The sequence below is a fragment of the Mastigoproctus giganteus genome, chromosome 1 (assembly GCF_048544385.1).
Source record: "Mastigoproctus giganteus isolate SK-2022 chromosome 1, ASM4854438v1, whole genome shotgun sequence".
Taxonomy (NCBI): Eukaryota; Metazoa; Arthropoda; class Arachnida; order Uropygi; family Thelyphonidae; genus Mastigoproctus; species Mastigoproctus giganteus.
In genome coordinates this window covers 235014951-235028667 of record NC_143575.1, presented here as the reverse complement: position 1 = coordinate 235028667, position 13717 = coordinate 235014951, and the positions used below count along the sequence as shown (strand labels likewise).

The following is a 13717-nucleotide window of genomic DNA, read 5'->3' as shown; positions in this document are numbered from 1 at the left end:
AATAGAACATGCAAAAATATATTCTAGTAAACTAATTTTGATGGAATATATTAAACTTAGAGAATAAAAGTAAAACCAATAACTGCAACAAAGGCAGTAATATTAGACAGAATTATAGAAACTGTAATATAAATAAATTCCAATTTAAATGTCCATTTTGGATGGACAGATAGGTGATGATTTTTTTTTTTTTTTTTTTTACTGGTGCTTTTTAAGCTTGCTTTCTTGCATCATATGCAAGAAAGCAAGCTTATAATAACTTATTAATAGAAGCAGTATTATTATTTGTAATAATAATAATAATATTCTGGATGGCTGAGGCAAGAAGAGTTTACAACTTAAACTCTTCTAGCAACTGTTTTGTTGCAGCACACGGGCTTGATCTTTCAGTATCCAAATTTATATATGCATGTGTTACCCCAGGACTTATTTAGAATAGAATTTATTTATATATATAAAGCTTGAAGGTATTATTTGAATATGGTATGATTTGCATAAAACTCCTGAGAGTTTCAGTTTTGCTTTAACTCAGAAATAGTTGTGTACTTTGAAAAATGTTCCTAAGAATACAATTGCATGTGAAATATGTAGCTCAAGCTTATGTAACTTTGCAGATATACCTGTACATGAATTCCATGATAAGCTCTTGGTTTTATTTATTTATTACTATTATTTATTCATTAATTTTTTAGCTTTGTCAATCTTGTGATTAAACTGTTGTTCAAAAAGACTAATTATTAGAGGCCAACTCTCTTGGGAGAAATCAGAAATGTTTTACAGGAGTTTACTTCTTCACTTCAGTCATTTATCAACAATGTTATTTAATTTTTTTCAAAATACAGTCCTAATTTAGCAGAGTAATTCCAAAGCTGCCATTAGGTGGCTGTGGTTCTGCTTATTTATTACTGAAAACAGCATATGTAATCTGTTAAGACTGTATGCTCAGTACACACAGTTTTTGATTTCTTTATATACTTGTCTAGTTTTCCATGTTTTAGGTTAATCTAATTATTGAAAAAGCAAATTGGGACTAGTCAATCCTACCTGAGGATTGAATTTTCTTGGGTATTGTTTTCCTCAAAATTTATCAGATTTCAGATATCTTTGCTCCAGGATAAAAAATGCTTTCATCCATAAGAAGTGTTACTTATTTTTCATTTAAAGCATCGTTCAGTGTAATGTCTCAATTTGTTCGTTAGATTTTGTAGTTAGAAAAACATTGTTGAATTACTTCACTACAAACATTGCCGGTCAAAAAAATTTCAAGGTGTATTATTTTTAAAATGAAACAAAATATAATTCAAATCATTCATGTGATTTTTTTATTTTATTTTTTTTTTTATGTTTGATTGATTTGATTTTTAATTTGGTAGTTGTTGGCGCATCGGCTTCTATGGCCATATTGCACCTCCCAAGGTTTTTGCAGTACTTTGATCCAAGCCCGAGGCGGGAATCGAACCCGCGACCTTGGGTTGCCGGGCAGGTACTTTTACCCACTCGGCTAGCCCGGTTGGCTTGCTTTTTTTTTTTTTTTTTTTTTATGTAAACCCAAACACGAGAAGTATTAGAACCGATAGTACTTAGTACCGTGCTTGGCTTGGAGGTTGAGAAGACGAAAGAAGATATTTGTTGACATTGGACTTGAACTTCTATAGACTGTAATTTTCAGGAAATACGTATGAAGGAAGATTGTTCCAGAAAACGGCAGTTGAATGAATAAACGAGGAAGATGAAAAGTTGGTTCTGTGAGTTTGAAGTTGGACGGTAAATGGATGTTGGCTGGTGGCAGCATGTATTCGGACTGTTTGAAAGAGAGAGTGGGAATTATAGAATCCAATTCAGAAGAACAGTGTCCATGGCAATATCTGTAGAAGAGGCATGCGGCAGAAACAATGTCTATGAGACAACAAGTGAAAGACTCTGTTAGAGACGAATCATTAATTAACCTAACTGCCTTCTTCTGAATGGAATCAAGAAGCCTGAGAGAGGTTTTGGGTGCACCACCCCAGATGTGGGGACAATATTCCATTGTAGGGTGGATTTGCGATTTGTACACAGAGTGAACAGCTGTTTGGAAGAAAAGTAACGTCGAGAAAGAGAAAACCAAGTTTTTTTAGATGCAGAGGAAGCAATATTTGTAATGTGCTTGTGCCAAGAGAGATTAGAAGTCAGGGTAATCCCCAAAAGAGATATATCATTTTGCTTAGAAATCGGAGTGTCACCAAAGATAAGCATAGAAGCAGAAGAATCCTTTTTGCGAGATATGACAAGACTGAGTTTTAGATGGATTGAAATCAACGAAGTTGTCTCTGCCCCCACTGGAGAATTACCTGGAGATCGGCATTTAAGGAGTTGGTAACAGATTTTCGAGAAGTTGAAGCTGATTGAGCAGGACACGGTTTCTCAAAATGGAAAGTGGAATGCAATGTGCTATCATCGGCAAAACGATGGATAGGATTTCCAGTCAATGGAAGAAGGTCATTAATATACAAGAGGGAAAGAACTGAACCTTGAGGACACTGGCATTAGTGGAGAAGTTAGAAGACAGAGAGCTATCTACCATCACCCTCAGTGAGTGATAAGAGAGAAAACTGGATAACAAATTACAAAAAAACAGTTGGCAAACCATAAAATGGAAGGTTGTTTAGAAGACCTTTATGCCAGACACGATCGAAAGCCCTTTGAGATATCAAGAGTAACTGCTTGTGTTTTACTGAACTTTTCCATTTTGTGTTTTACCAGAATATCACCAGTGGATCGACACTGACGGAATCCATACTGGCGATCGTTGATCAGACGGAAGGTTTGTGGGTAGTTTAAGAGTTGGCAGTTAATTGATTTCTCCGTTACTTTAGAAAGAGTAGAAGTAATTGGTTGGGAGGGATTTGTCACCCTTTTTAGGAATTGGATGGATAAGAGCAAATTTCCAACCAGAAGGAAAAACACCTTTGGAATAAGAAAGTGAAAAATGCGGCAAAGAACAGGAGTAAGTTCGGGACCTGGAGCTTTCTTATCATCAAGATTCGTCAAAATCTTTCTGACATCCTTTTGACGGAAAACCACAGGGGCCATTGAATGGAGTGTTGGGAATGGTGGGAGGTATTTTACCAAGATCATTAATAGATGAGTTGGAAGAAAAATGGGATGCTAGCAGATCAGCTTTATCCTTGGCTGAAGTAACAACAGAACCATCTGGTTTGGACATAGGTGGGAGCAGAAATTGGCAAAAGTTTCAGCCAATAGCTTTGGCAAGAGACCAGAACGCTCGGCTACCATTAGGGCAAGAAGCAAGTTTTCTACTCTTACTGTTCAAACTCTAGTTTGGACTGATTAATAACTGCTTTTCAATTGTTGCGAGCTTTGGTGTAGACAGAAAATATAACTGAAGAATTAGAAACAAGCCAATTACGATATACGTTTTTCTCTTGTGAACAGCCTTATCACATTTATTGGAAAACCAAGGTTTGGATAAAGGACGAGATTTTAAAGTGGAGTGTGGGATAAAGGATTCCATTCCTGCAAGAATAATTTCACTGACACGATCTGAGTAAACGTTGACTTCAGAAGTTTTGAAACAGTAATCCGACCAAGGAAAATAAATATTGCAGGTCATCCCATTTTGCATTCTTGTAATGCCAAACAATACAAGGTTGGGAATAGCCATGACATAAAGGCTCCATTGGAGAAGAGACAATCACCGAGTTGTGATCTGAGGTGCCTAAAGGACCTATCACTTCGACCGTGTACTTAGAAGAAGGGTTGTTTGTGAGAAAAGATCAAGTGTGTGTTGGCGGTATGGTTAGGATTGTCCGGTATTCTTGTAGGTAAATGAACAATCTGTGCAAGGTCATTTAGTAATTGCAAAAGGCTCAGCATCTCAACCAGCTGGATTGGTGTGACTAGAAAACAGAAACCAGCTGGAGTTGTGAACATTAAAATCGCCAAGAAAAATTACCTCACTGTTAAGAAAGTTGGACCGGAGAAAGTAAATTTGTAAAGAGAGGAAGTCAAAGAGCTCCAAATGATTAGTGGAGTTGGGAGAACGGTAGAGACAACAGATGAATTTGACAGAATGCGGTAGAGATATTTTAAGCCAGAGAAGATCGAAAAGAGGAGATTCCAAATTACCAAGTCTCTGACAGGGAATATTGGAACGGACATATGCACAAGTACCACCTTTGAGGCGAAAGGAATCGTACAGCAAATAATTTGGGCAACTGAGATGAGCAGTAGTTGAATCAACCGATAACTGAGATTCTGTCAGAAAAAGTACATGGGGGTTTGGCAGACTGCAAGTGGAAATGGACATTGTTGATATTAGAATTGAGACCATGTATATTTGTGAAATGAATTAGGAAGTGTTTGGGAGGTTTAGATCTTTTTGCAGATAAGCTTACTCTATTAGTGTGACAATTCATGGTGTATTCAATAGTAAGAAAAAGTGGGTGGGACATGCTGTATGAAGTAATGAAATTTTTGGATATGGTGTACACCTGTTAAGAATATACCCAGATCCTTGACATAATGTGGCCCCGACAGTGCCTCCCGCATACACACTACTCGGACGCCCTCCAGTCACTATCTGGCAGAGTAGAGGTAGGAAGATTATACAATAGCTGATCCGGAAGCCTCCTAGATTTTTGAATTATGTTTTATATCACATGAATGATTAAATTTTAAAATGCAGAAGATTTGATGTTTTCTAAGAGATTTCCTGAAAATAGTGAGGAAATATCTTCCACATATTTCGAGGGTATAGTGTCAAACAGAGTTAACTACAAAATCATTTTGTAGGAAATGTTTTTGTAATTAACCAAGAAAAAGGTCATTTGACATTTTCTTGGTTTACCAGAAATGTGCTTATAGGCCAAGCTAACTTGTAAAGTACTAGAGAGATACAGCTGATGTGATATGTATTGTTATTTGTATAAAGTAAAACTGAAGTTGTTTCAAAACAAAAGTGCCATTTTGTAACATTGTTTGACACTAAACCCTCGATTTGTTTTCTGTATCCTCTTCAACTTTAGACGCTAATAGTGATGGGGCCTATCTTGATGGTTGTCCCATAGCGTGTTTAGCAAGGTTTGTTCTGGATCTCTGACAAGCAGTGACAGTTTCTCTTTTCATTTTTACTATTCACTCTCAGACTTATAGACCTTTGTGGATTATAGTCTCATTCCAAATTCAAGGGTCTTTTCTACAGGAACATTACAAAAATGTAAACAAGTAAAAATGTAAATATTTCTGATATTACACCTGTAATATCAGAAATATTTATTCTGATATGAATTGAATCATTTTAACAATGATTTAATAATTTGCTGCCTTTCATAATACAGGGTGGACAAATTAGTTGGGCAATTTAGTAACTGAATAATTTGCGAAATATTAATTGTAAGGTTCAGTTGCAGATGAGTAGTATTGTATCCTAAGTTTGTGGATAGATGGCACTAGGTGTCCACGTATGAGTGAGATGTAGTTCGCTGTTGTTCATCATTCTTTCTGTGTTCTCGTAACGATGGAGACGTATAATGGCGCTGAAAAGGTGAAATGCTGTCTGTGGTTTCACAAAACTCATTTCATTGTGCAAGTGCAACGAAATTTCAGTCGAGAATACCAGAAAAGTGCCTCGAAAAGAGACTATTGTAGCATGGTACAAGCAATTCACTGAAACGGGATGTGTGACTCATAGGCTTAGCAGGCAAGGCAGACCTAGAGAAGTCCGACAAAATCTATAGCACAAGCTAGTTTACAGCTGGGAATTCCTAAATTAACAGTTAACAAAATCCTGTGAAAACGTCTGATGTTCAGACCTTACAAATTGCAAATTGTTCTAGCTCTTAAGCCCATGGACCTGTCGAAGAGAGAAAATTTTTGCACCGTTATGTTAGAGCGCATGGAAAGGGATGACGATTTCTTGTCGCAGTTAGTTTTCAGTGACGTGGAAACTTTTCATTTGAGTGGCAAAGTGAATAGACAATGTCAAGATTTGGGGATCAGAAAATCCTCATGCCACCTTAGACCATGAAAGGGATACTCCCAAGGTAAACGTGTTTTGTGCTGTAAGTTGTTCTAATGTTTTTGGGCCATTCTTCTTTGCTGAAAAAAACTGTTACGGGAATCATATACCTGGACATGCTTCAGATTTATCTTATGCCAATCCTGAAGGAAACAATGCATGGAGGTTTCATTTTCCAACAAGATGGCGCACCCTGTCACTTCCACACAGTGATTACTTCTTACCTCAATGTTGAAGTCCCAGTTTGGATTGGTCGCGTAGGTGTTATTCCATGGCCACCACGATCACCAGATCTTTCACCCCTAGATTTCAGTGTATGGGGTTTTGTGAAAGATCAGGTTTACAGTCCGTCGCTTCCGACATCCATTCCTGAATTGAAATCACGAATCAGCACTGCACTTGGTTTGATCGACGTGAACATGCTCAGAAACAAATGGCAAGAACTAATTTACCGATGGGACTTTTGCAGAGTAACGAAGGGCAACTGCATCGAACATTTGTGAAAAGGGTAAACTTTGTGTTTCACTATCTTATAATCATGTGTACCCTCATGTTTGGTTGTATACCTACGCATAATAAACCATTTATTTTGCCCAACTAATTTATGTACACCCTGTATATTCAGTGATAATTTTGTTTATTAACTTCCATAAGATAAGCTTTATTTTTGCAATTTTCTGCAAATGACATTATTTCCCAACCATATTATTATCCTCCATTTTAATAATATACCTGTTTTCATTTCCTTTTTTTTTTTTTTTTTTTTAATGGAGATTGTGATTCTTTATAGAATTTAATTTGGCTAATGACATCACTTTTAGATAACTGGAGTGTTAAAGGCAAAAGGAGGAAAACTACTGGTACTGGACGACTTAGACATCTCAGAAAAGTGTGGAGAAGATTTAGGTAAGTTTTATTGATGCAATATGCTGTAGTTATAGGTTTGTAATTATTCCTTGGTAGGTTCCAGAAATTTTCTAAAAAAAAACCAGCTGCCATCACAAATGCACTATACTGTCTGGGTTAGTCTTTTGTTTAACATTAGTATATTGAGAGTTAATCCAAATAAAGTTTGCCTGCATAACTCATCCCAAAAGGTAGTGCCGAATAAAAATGTACTAAAAGTTTAACTGTGCTTCCTCCGTGATAATTGTGTAATTCCAGCACAACGTACAAACTCTAATGGTGACTGAGTGTCAACTAGTCTGGATGCATTCATAACATATACACTAAATGACTAAAATTATTCTAGGTTTTTTAGCCCACACACACAACATATAGATCAGTTTGTGACCACATTTTATATAGATATAATATGACAAACTGAGTTATAATGGTGCTCAAAAGTTAAAGAACAAACAAAAACAAATCCCGCACCCTTTATTAGATTATGACAAAAGGTTAGTGGGACATTTATTTTTATGTCTTAATCCACAAGCAAACAGCCTAATAAGGCATGTGATCTGTGTGGGTATCAGTATGGTCATGCGATCAGCTACTTGTGCAGGACTATTAAATACCAGTTTGCATTTTAAGAGGATGTTTTACTGTTGCTAAGAAATCTGAATTCCATTTTTAATGGAAATTTCAGAAGTTACTTGAAATTTGCTCTGCCACAAGAGGCTATCTCACATTCTCTCAGGTATGACACCCAGCTTGCTACCTGGGAGTCTAAAATGCAGGTAGAACTGATATTCAGGTAACACTTGAGTCAAATGGACAACCGAATTTCGATGAAGTCTAGTTGTTCTGTGACAACCAAAATCCTCTACTTGCATATTCACTTGGGACTGTTAGTAACCCTGGGTATAATCCCCTGTGCTTAAGTCCTGAAATATGCTTGTTCACTGTGTGTAAGTCCTGCTTATGCTGGTTTGCACCTTGGTGGCCACACAGCATAAGTAGGCATCGAGGTATGGTGTCCACACCTTTCCTCATGTAGACAACTTTGTTGGCTTCAGGACCCGTAATTAAACAAGATGTTATTGAGACTGCATGAAACTTGTTAGATTACTATTTGAATATACAAGTACAGAAATTTTTAACCCTACTACTAGTCTTTCGTGTTCAGGCTATGAATTTTCAGCCCCCTTCCCCACACATAGACTGTAACCAAATTGGCTTTGAAACAAGTTGCTGTGAGGTCTCTGTGATGCTTGGTAGTTAGAATCGGGCATCTTGCAAAGAGGCAACTTGAGAACAGTCTTGGACAGTTTGGGGTGGTTTGAGGCTGGTCCCAGTTTGCTTACAAGGCTACAAATGACATTCAACCACCTGTCTCTTTCAATTTTACTTTGCTCTCCACTACAGAGAATAGTCCAAATGGAATTTTTGTGACCATTTAGTGATTATTTTGATATTGATAGGGTGAGTGATAAATGTTAAATAGAGAGGTTCCAGAAATGAGCTGTTTTTATCTTAATGCCTAGTTTTCATGTTGTTGTTGTTGCAGGTTGTGTATGAGTTAGGTTACAGAGGGCAGACAGAGATTGTTTTGTTTCTTAAATGATCAGTATTTGGTTAAACTTTTATATTTAAAAATGTATTTGTTTTTTCCTTGGCTTTAGAGCACCATTATAGATTACCATAGGAACTGGTGTGCTGTGCCTCCAGTAATTGATGTACCAAAAGTTCCCAACAAGTTTTCTTCAAACTTCCAAGACTGAAAGTTTTTGGACTTCTCTAGTGTGTGCCATTGATTGATTTACTGATGGAGGCCTTGTATGCAGATGAGACAGTATTACAGATTGGGCATAGAAGAGTAACATTTGTTGTGAAATCCCTGAATCTGTAGTTTTGTGGAATTAGTTTTGTTGATTCCATGGTTCAGGTATAATATGCTTTCAGAAGAGAACGAAATGATGATTCCACTAAACATTGACTTCTGTGATATATATATATTGATAAATTTAGAAAAACTGGCTAAAATAGTATGTCAGTACATAAAGCAGTTGAGTGCAATTTCCAGGAACCCCATTAATTTTTTTCTCAGATTACTATACACCATCTGAACACTCAAAGAATTGAGCTTCCTTTCCTCCCTCCTTTATGAAGGGACTTTGTACTATAAAATGTAAGCCTTTCTGTGCCTTGAAGATGTCGAGGTGAGATTGGAGCCGTGTAATGGATTTGGCAATATGATTTGTGTACTGATGATCTGCTCATGAATAGTAAAGCAGACTTACATATCAGTAAGTTTTTAAGAAAATTTTTGTAAATTTTCTTAAAATTTACAAAAACTTTTAAGAAAATTTACAAATTTTCTTAAAATTTGTAAATTTTCGAGAAAATATACAATGTTAATAAACACACATCTTGGTTGTGGGGTGGCAGAATTCAGTGGCTATTTGTTGAGTAGGAATGTGCATTTGCATTTTGCATGGGATATACATGAAAAACCTCACACCTCTATCCCAACTGCACCACTGTGAAATCTATTAAAAGTTCTTTCAATTGATGACGGAATTTGAACCCAGATCTCTCCAAACTAGCAACTATAGTGCGTGAAGGACTTAGAATATACTCTGATGTTTTCCTTTGTTTTTCACTGCACAGAAGCCCAATTGCAGTTTTTATGCCTGGATAGTCGGTTCTTGGAGTGAGCTCATAGGTTTCACCTTTGTGAAATGGATGCATTAAGAGTAATACTTGCTCTTGAGAGTTATGCAGTGAAGGGTATTATTGAAAAGTAGCCTTTATGATAAAACCTTAGAGATGTAATAATTTTCACACTCGGAAATCAACATGAGAGTCATGCAGTTACAGTATTTTTTGTGAGGAATGAATATCAAAGCTAACTAAAAGAAGTCATCATCATCCTCATCATCAGCCATTTTCAATCCACTGCAGGATGAAGGCCTCTCCAGCAACTTTCCAGTTCTTTCTGTTTTGAGCACTGGCCATCCATTTACTACTGAAAAACTCATGAATTTCATCTATCCATCTCCGCCTTTGTCTTCCAGGTTTTCTTCTAGCTCCTCTTGGGTACCATTCTGTTATTTTCTTAGTCCATCTGTCATCATGTCTTCGAGCTATGTGTCCTGCCCAAGACCATTTTAGTTCTTTAGTTTTGATAAGAATGTCCTTTGAGTTTGCTGCCTAATCCATGTGTTTCTCTTCTTATCTAACAGTCTGATTCCCAATATAATTCGTTCCATTCTTCGCTGTGTAGTTCTTAGCTTCTCTTCCATTCTTTTGGTGAGTGCCCAAGTTTCACTTCCATAAGTCATGGTGGGGAGTATACATTGATTCATTATTTTACGTTTCAGACAAACTGGGATATTGCTCTTCAGTATGTGACTATATTTCCTGAATGCTATCCATCCAAAATTTATTCTTCTCTTGACTTCCAGCCATTTATCATTATTCCAGATAATAACTTGTCCCAGATAAGTATTGACTCCACCTTTTCAATTACTGCTCCTTCAATCATTATTTCCCTTTCCGTGGCATACTTGTTCATCATTACTTTTGTTTTAGCCATATTCATCTTTAGTCCAAAATCCTTACTAACTGTGCATAACTGATTAAGATTTTCCTCTAATTCTTTGGGATCATGGCTTATGACCACAATGTCATCTGCAAATCGTAAATGGTTTAGGTACTCTCCGTTCACATTGACTCCTTTCTGCGACCAGTCTAATCTTCTGAAAGCTTCCTCAAGGGCAGCAGTAAACAGCTTCGGAGATATTGTGTCTCCTTGTCGAACTCCTTTCTCGATTTTAAATTTGCTACTGTCTTTGTCTAGTCTAATAAAGGATGTAGCACTCTCATATATTTTCTTCAAAATCATAATATATGGAGTATCTATGCCTTGTCTTTCCAGTGCCTGAAACATTGCCTTATGCTGTATAGAGTCAAATGCCTTTTCATAATCCACAAATGCCAGGCATAATGGTATTTTATATTCATTTGCTTTCTCCATTAGCTGTGATATTACGTGAAGGTGATCCATAGTTGAGAATCCTGTCCTAAAGCCAGCTTGCTCTTTCGGTTGATTCTCATCAAGTATTCTTTCTAATCTGTTAGTAATGACCCTTGTGAACAACTTGTAGATATGGGATAACAAGCTAATTGGTCTATAATTTCCAATTTCTGATTTATCTCCTTTCTTATGCAGCAAAACTATGATTGCATTATTTCACTGCTTAGGCATCACACCTTTTCTAATGCACTTTGTGAAGAGCCTTGCCAGTTTTTGTGTTATGTCTCTTCCTCCCAATTTTAACAACTCTACAGTAACTTCATCTTCCCCCGGGGCTTTCCGATTCTTCATTTTCTTCAATGCATGTTCTACCTCATCAGGAAGAATATCGGGTATGTCGTATGTGTTGCTACTTTGCAATCCATCTTCCTCACTGCTGGTATCATTCCCTCGCTCCTTGTATAATTCTCTATAGTAGTCTTCTGCTATTTGAATTATGCCTTCTCTGCTATTTATAAGTACACCATCGCTATTCTTCAGTTTCAGTATCATTTGTCTTTCTGTATTACTGCTCATGGCTGCTGATTTAAATCCTTTGTTTTCCCTTAATGCTTGTTCTACTTTTCTTGTGTTAAATCTTCTTATGTCCTCTCTGAGTCTCTTTCTAATGGCTTTGCATAACTCAGCATACTCAATTTTCTCCCTGTCAGTGTTTTTCTTGCTCTTCATTTGTTGTCTTTGGTTCATCATGACAAGTGTTTCTTGACTAATTTTTTCTTCTTTGGATTTCTGTTTCCCTATAGGTTTCTTGGGCTTTATCACTTTCAGAAAGTTGTAATATTCCTTGTCGATATCTTGGTCCTGAGCAGTCTGCAGAAGCTCAAACTTGTTCTTAAGTTCCAGTACATACTGCTTTTTCTCCTCCTCTGTTATTTCAAAGACCTTTGTATTATTTACTCGAGTCAGTTTTTTCCTTTCCTTTCCTACATCTATATCAAGTGTACATCTTACCATTCTGTGATCACTTCCAACATTTACCTTATTCAGGACGGTAACATCATTCACAATATATCTTCTGTTAGTGAGGATGAAGTCGATTTCATTAGTTGTTAATCCATTTGGACTCTTCCATGTCCACTTTCTGTTCACCCTTTTCTTGAAAAAAGTGTTCATTACTGACATTCCTTGAGATTCTGCAAATTCCACAAGTCTTTCACCTCTTTTATTTCTTTCACCAATTCCAAAATTTCCTATAGTTCCTCTTTCTGCACTGTTTTGCCTTTTTCCAACCTTAGCATTGAAGTCCCCCATAATAATAGTGTAGTGGGTTTTCTGCTCATCTAGAAGACTCTCAATTTCAGTGTACATTTCTTCAACCTCTTCATCATCATGGCTCGATGTTGGTGCATAAATCATTATAATCTTTAGCTTGTACCTCTTAGAAATCTTGAGTATTAGTCTTGACACCCTTGGTGTCAAGACTAATACTCAAGACTATACTCAAGACAATACTCAATACTAAAAGTACTTTTTGTTTAGTTTACATGTCAAGAGCTTAGGCTGTTTTCAAATAATGGGTGTATATTAGGACAAAATTTGAGAAAAAAATGTAATTTTTTTTTATCATAAAAATTTTGTATTAATTTTAAGTCTGTTGTGAATGATTGATTTGAAAAGTGCTTCATATCATATGCATTAAATGGCAGCAAAGACTCGGTTAGCAACAAGAATGGGAGTGAGAAAAGTAGCTGATCAAGTGATGATGAATTGTAGTCCTGTGAAGGCAAGTGGAAAGTAATTTCAAAATAAGTAAAATGACTTGGATTTTGAAAGTTGCTTTTATTTTAGTATATATCACATTTACAGTGATTGTTTTACATTTGTAGCTGTACATTTAATTTAAAATTGAATATTTTTGACATTGGTTATCAACCTCTCATAATTTGTGGTTAGCTTGGACTCATATTAATAATCCAATAAAGAATATTAATTGATGTAAGCAAATTAAATTGGAAATTTTTAAATTTGACAAATTCACATTTTAATATTCCTAATTATGTAGGAAGTTATGTACTTAATTTTGCTTTGTTTCAGGCATGGATTCAGAGAAGGTGGACAAGCCAAATCCCAAAAGCGTGGAGCAGCAGCACCAGCATCAGCAGCTGTTGCAAAATAGTTTTGTAGAACTAATTTTCTTTAAGAAATAAAATACTGTTATTAAAGTGTAGAGAATTTTTTGCTGCAGTACATTTTTTCTATACAAAGAATATGTTGAAAATGTGTGTTGACTGCCAATTCAATGTGCTTATATAATGTTGCCAAAAATCGAAAGGAAAATGAATTCTGTTAATAAATATGAGGGAAAATATGAATATATTATTTCTCTGAAGTTACCAAGGTTGTACATCAGCACGTACCATACACTGCATGATATGAAAAGAAGTAAACACTATTCAGATGTTCAGAAAATACGAAACATTAATTCTTGCCAAAAATATAATTTCCATCTCATCTGCCAGGGTGAATACATTGTTCAGATGGCCTTCATGAGAAACAGCAATTTGTGTTATCCAGTGTACAAAAATAAATTCAGTGGGCTAGTGTGCAGTGTGACTTATACATGCTACAAAAAAAGATCCTGACAGTTGTAGGTCAGTTTACAATAGGTGTAAGCAGTTGAAAGTTAAATTTGAAAGTGTCTGCAATTCTGCCCAGACACGATAGGAGGGAGTATGTGATGAGAGCCTTGTCATTCAATTCGGCCCTGCAGGGAA

At 36.2% G+C, this 13717-nt stretch overlaps 1 protein-coding gene across 1 annotated transcript in view; it reads left to right on the top strand.

Annotated features, from left to right (window-relative positions):
• Positions 1 to 13165, top strand: part of RpL37a (ribosomal protein L37a) — a 28438-nt gene extending 15273 nt beyond the window's left edge. Inside the window, exons 3-4 of the mRNA XM_090385004.1 lie at positions 6841 to 6925; positions 13038 to 13165. Of these exons, the coding sequence (XP_090241130.1) occupies positions 6841 to 6925; positions 13038 to 13119 (167 nt within the window). The 3' untranslated portion in view covers positions 13120 to 13165. The remainder of the gene's footprint in view (positions 1 to 6840; positions 6926 to 13037) is intronic.
• Positions 13166 to 13717: the final 552 nt, after the last annotated feature.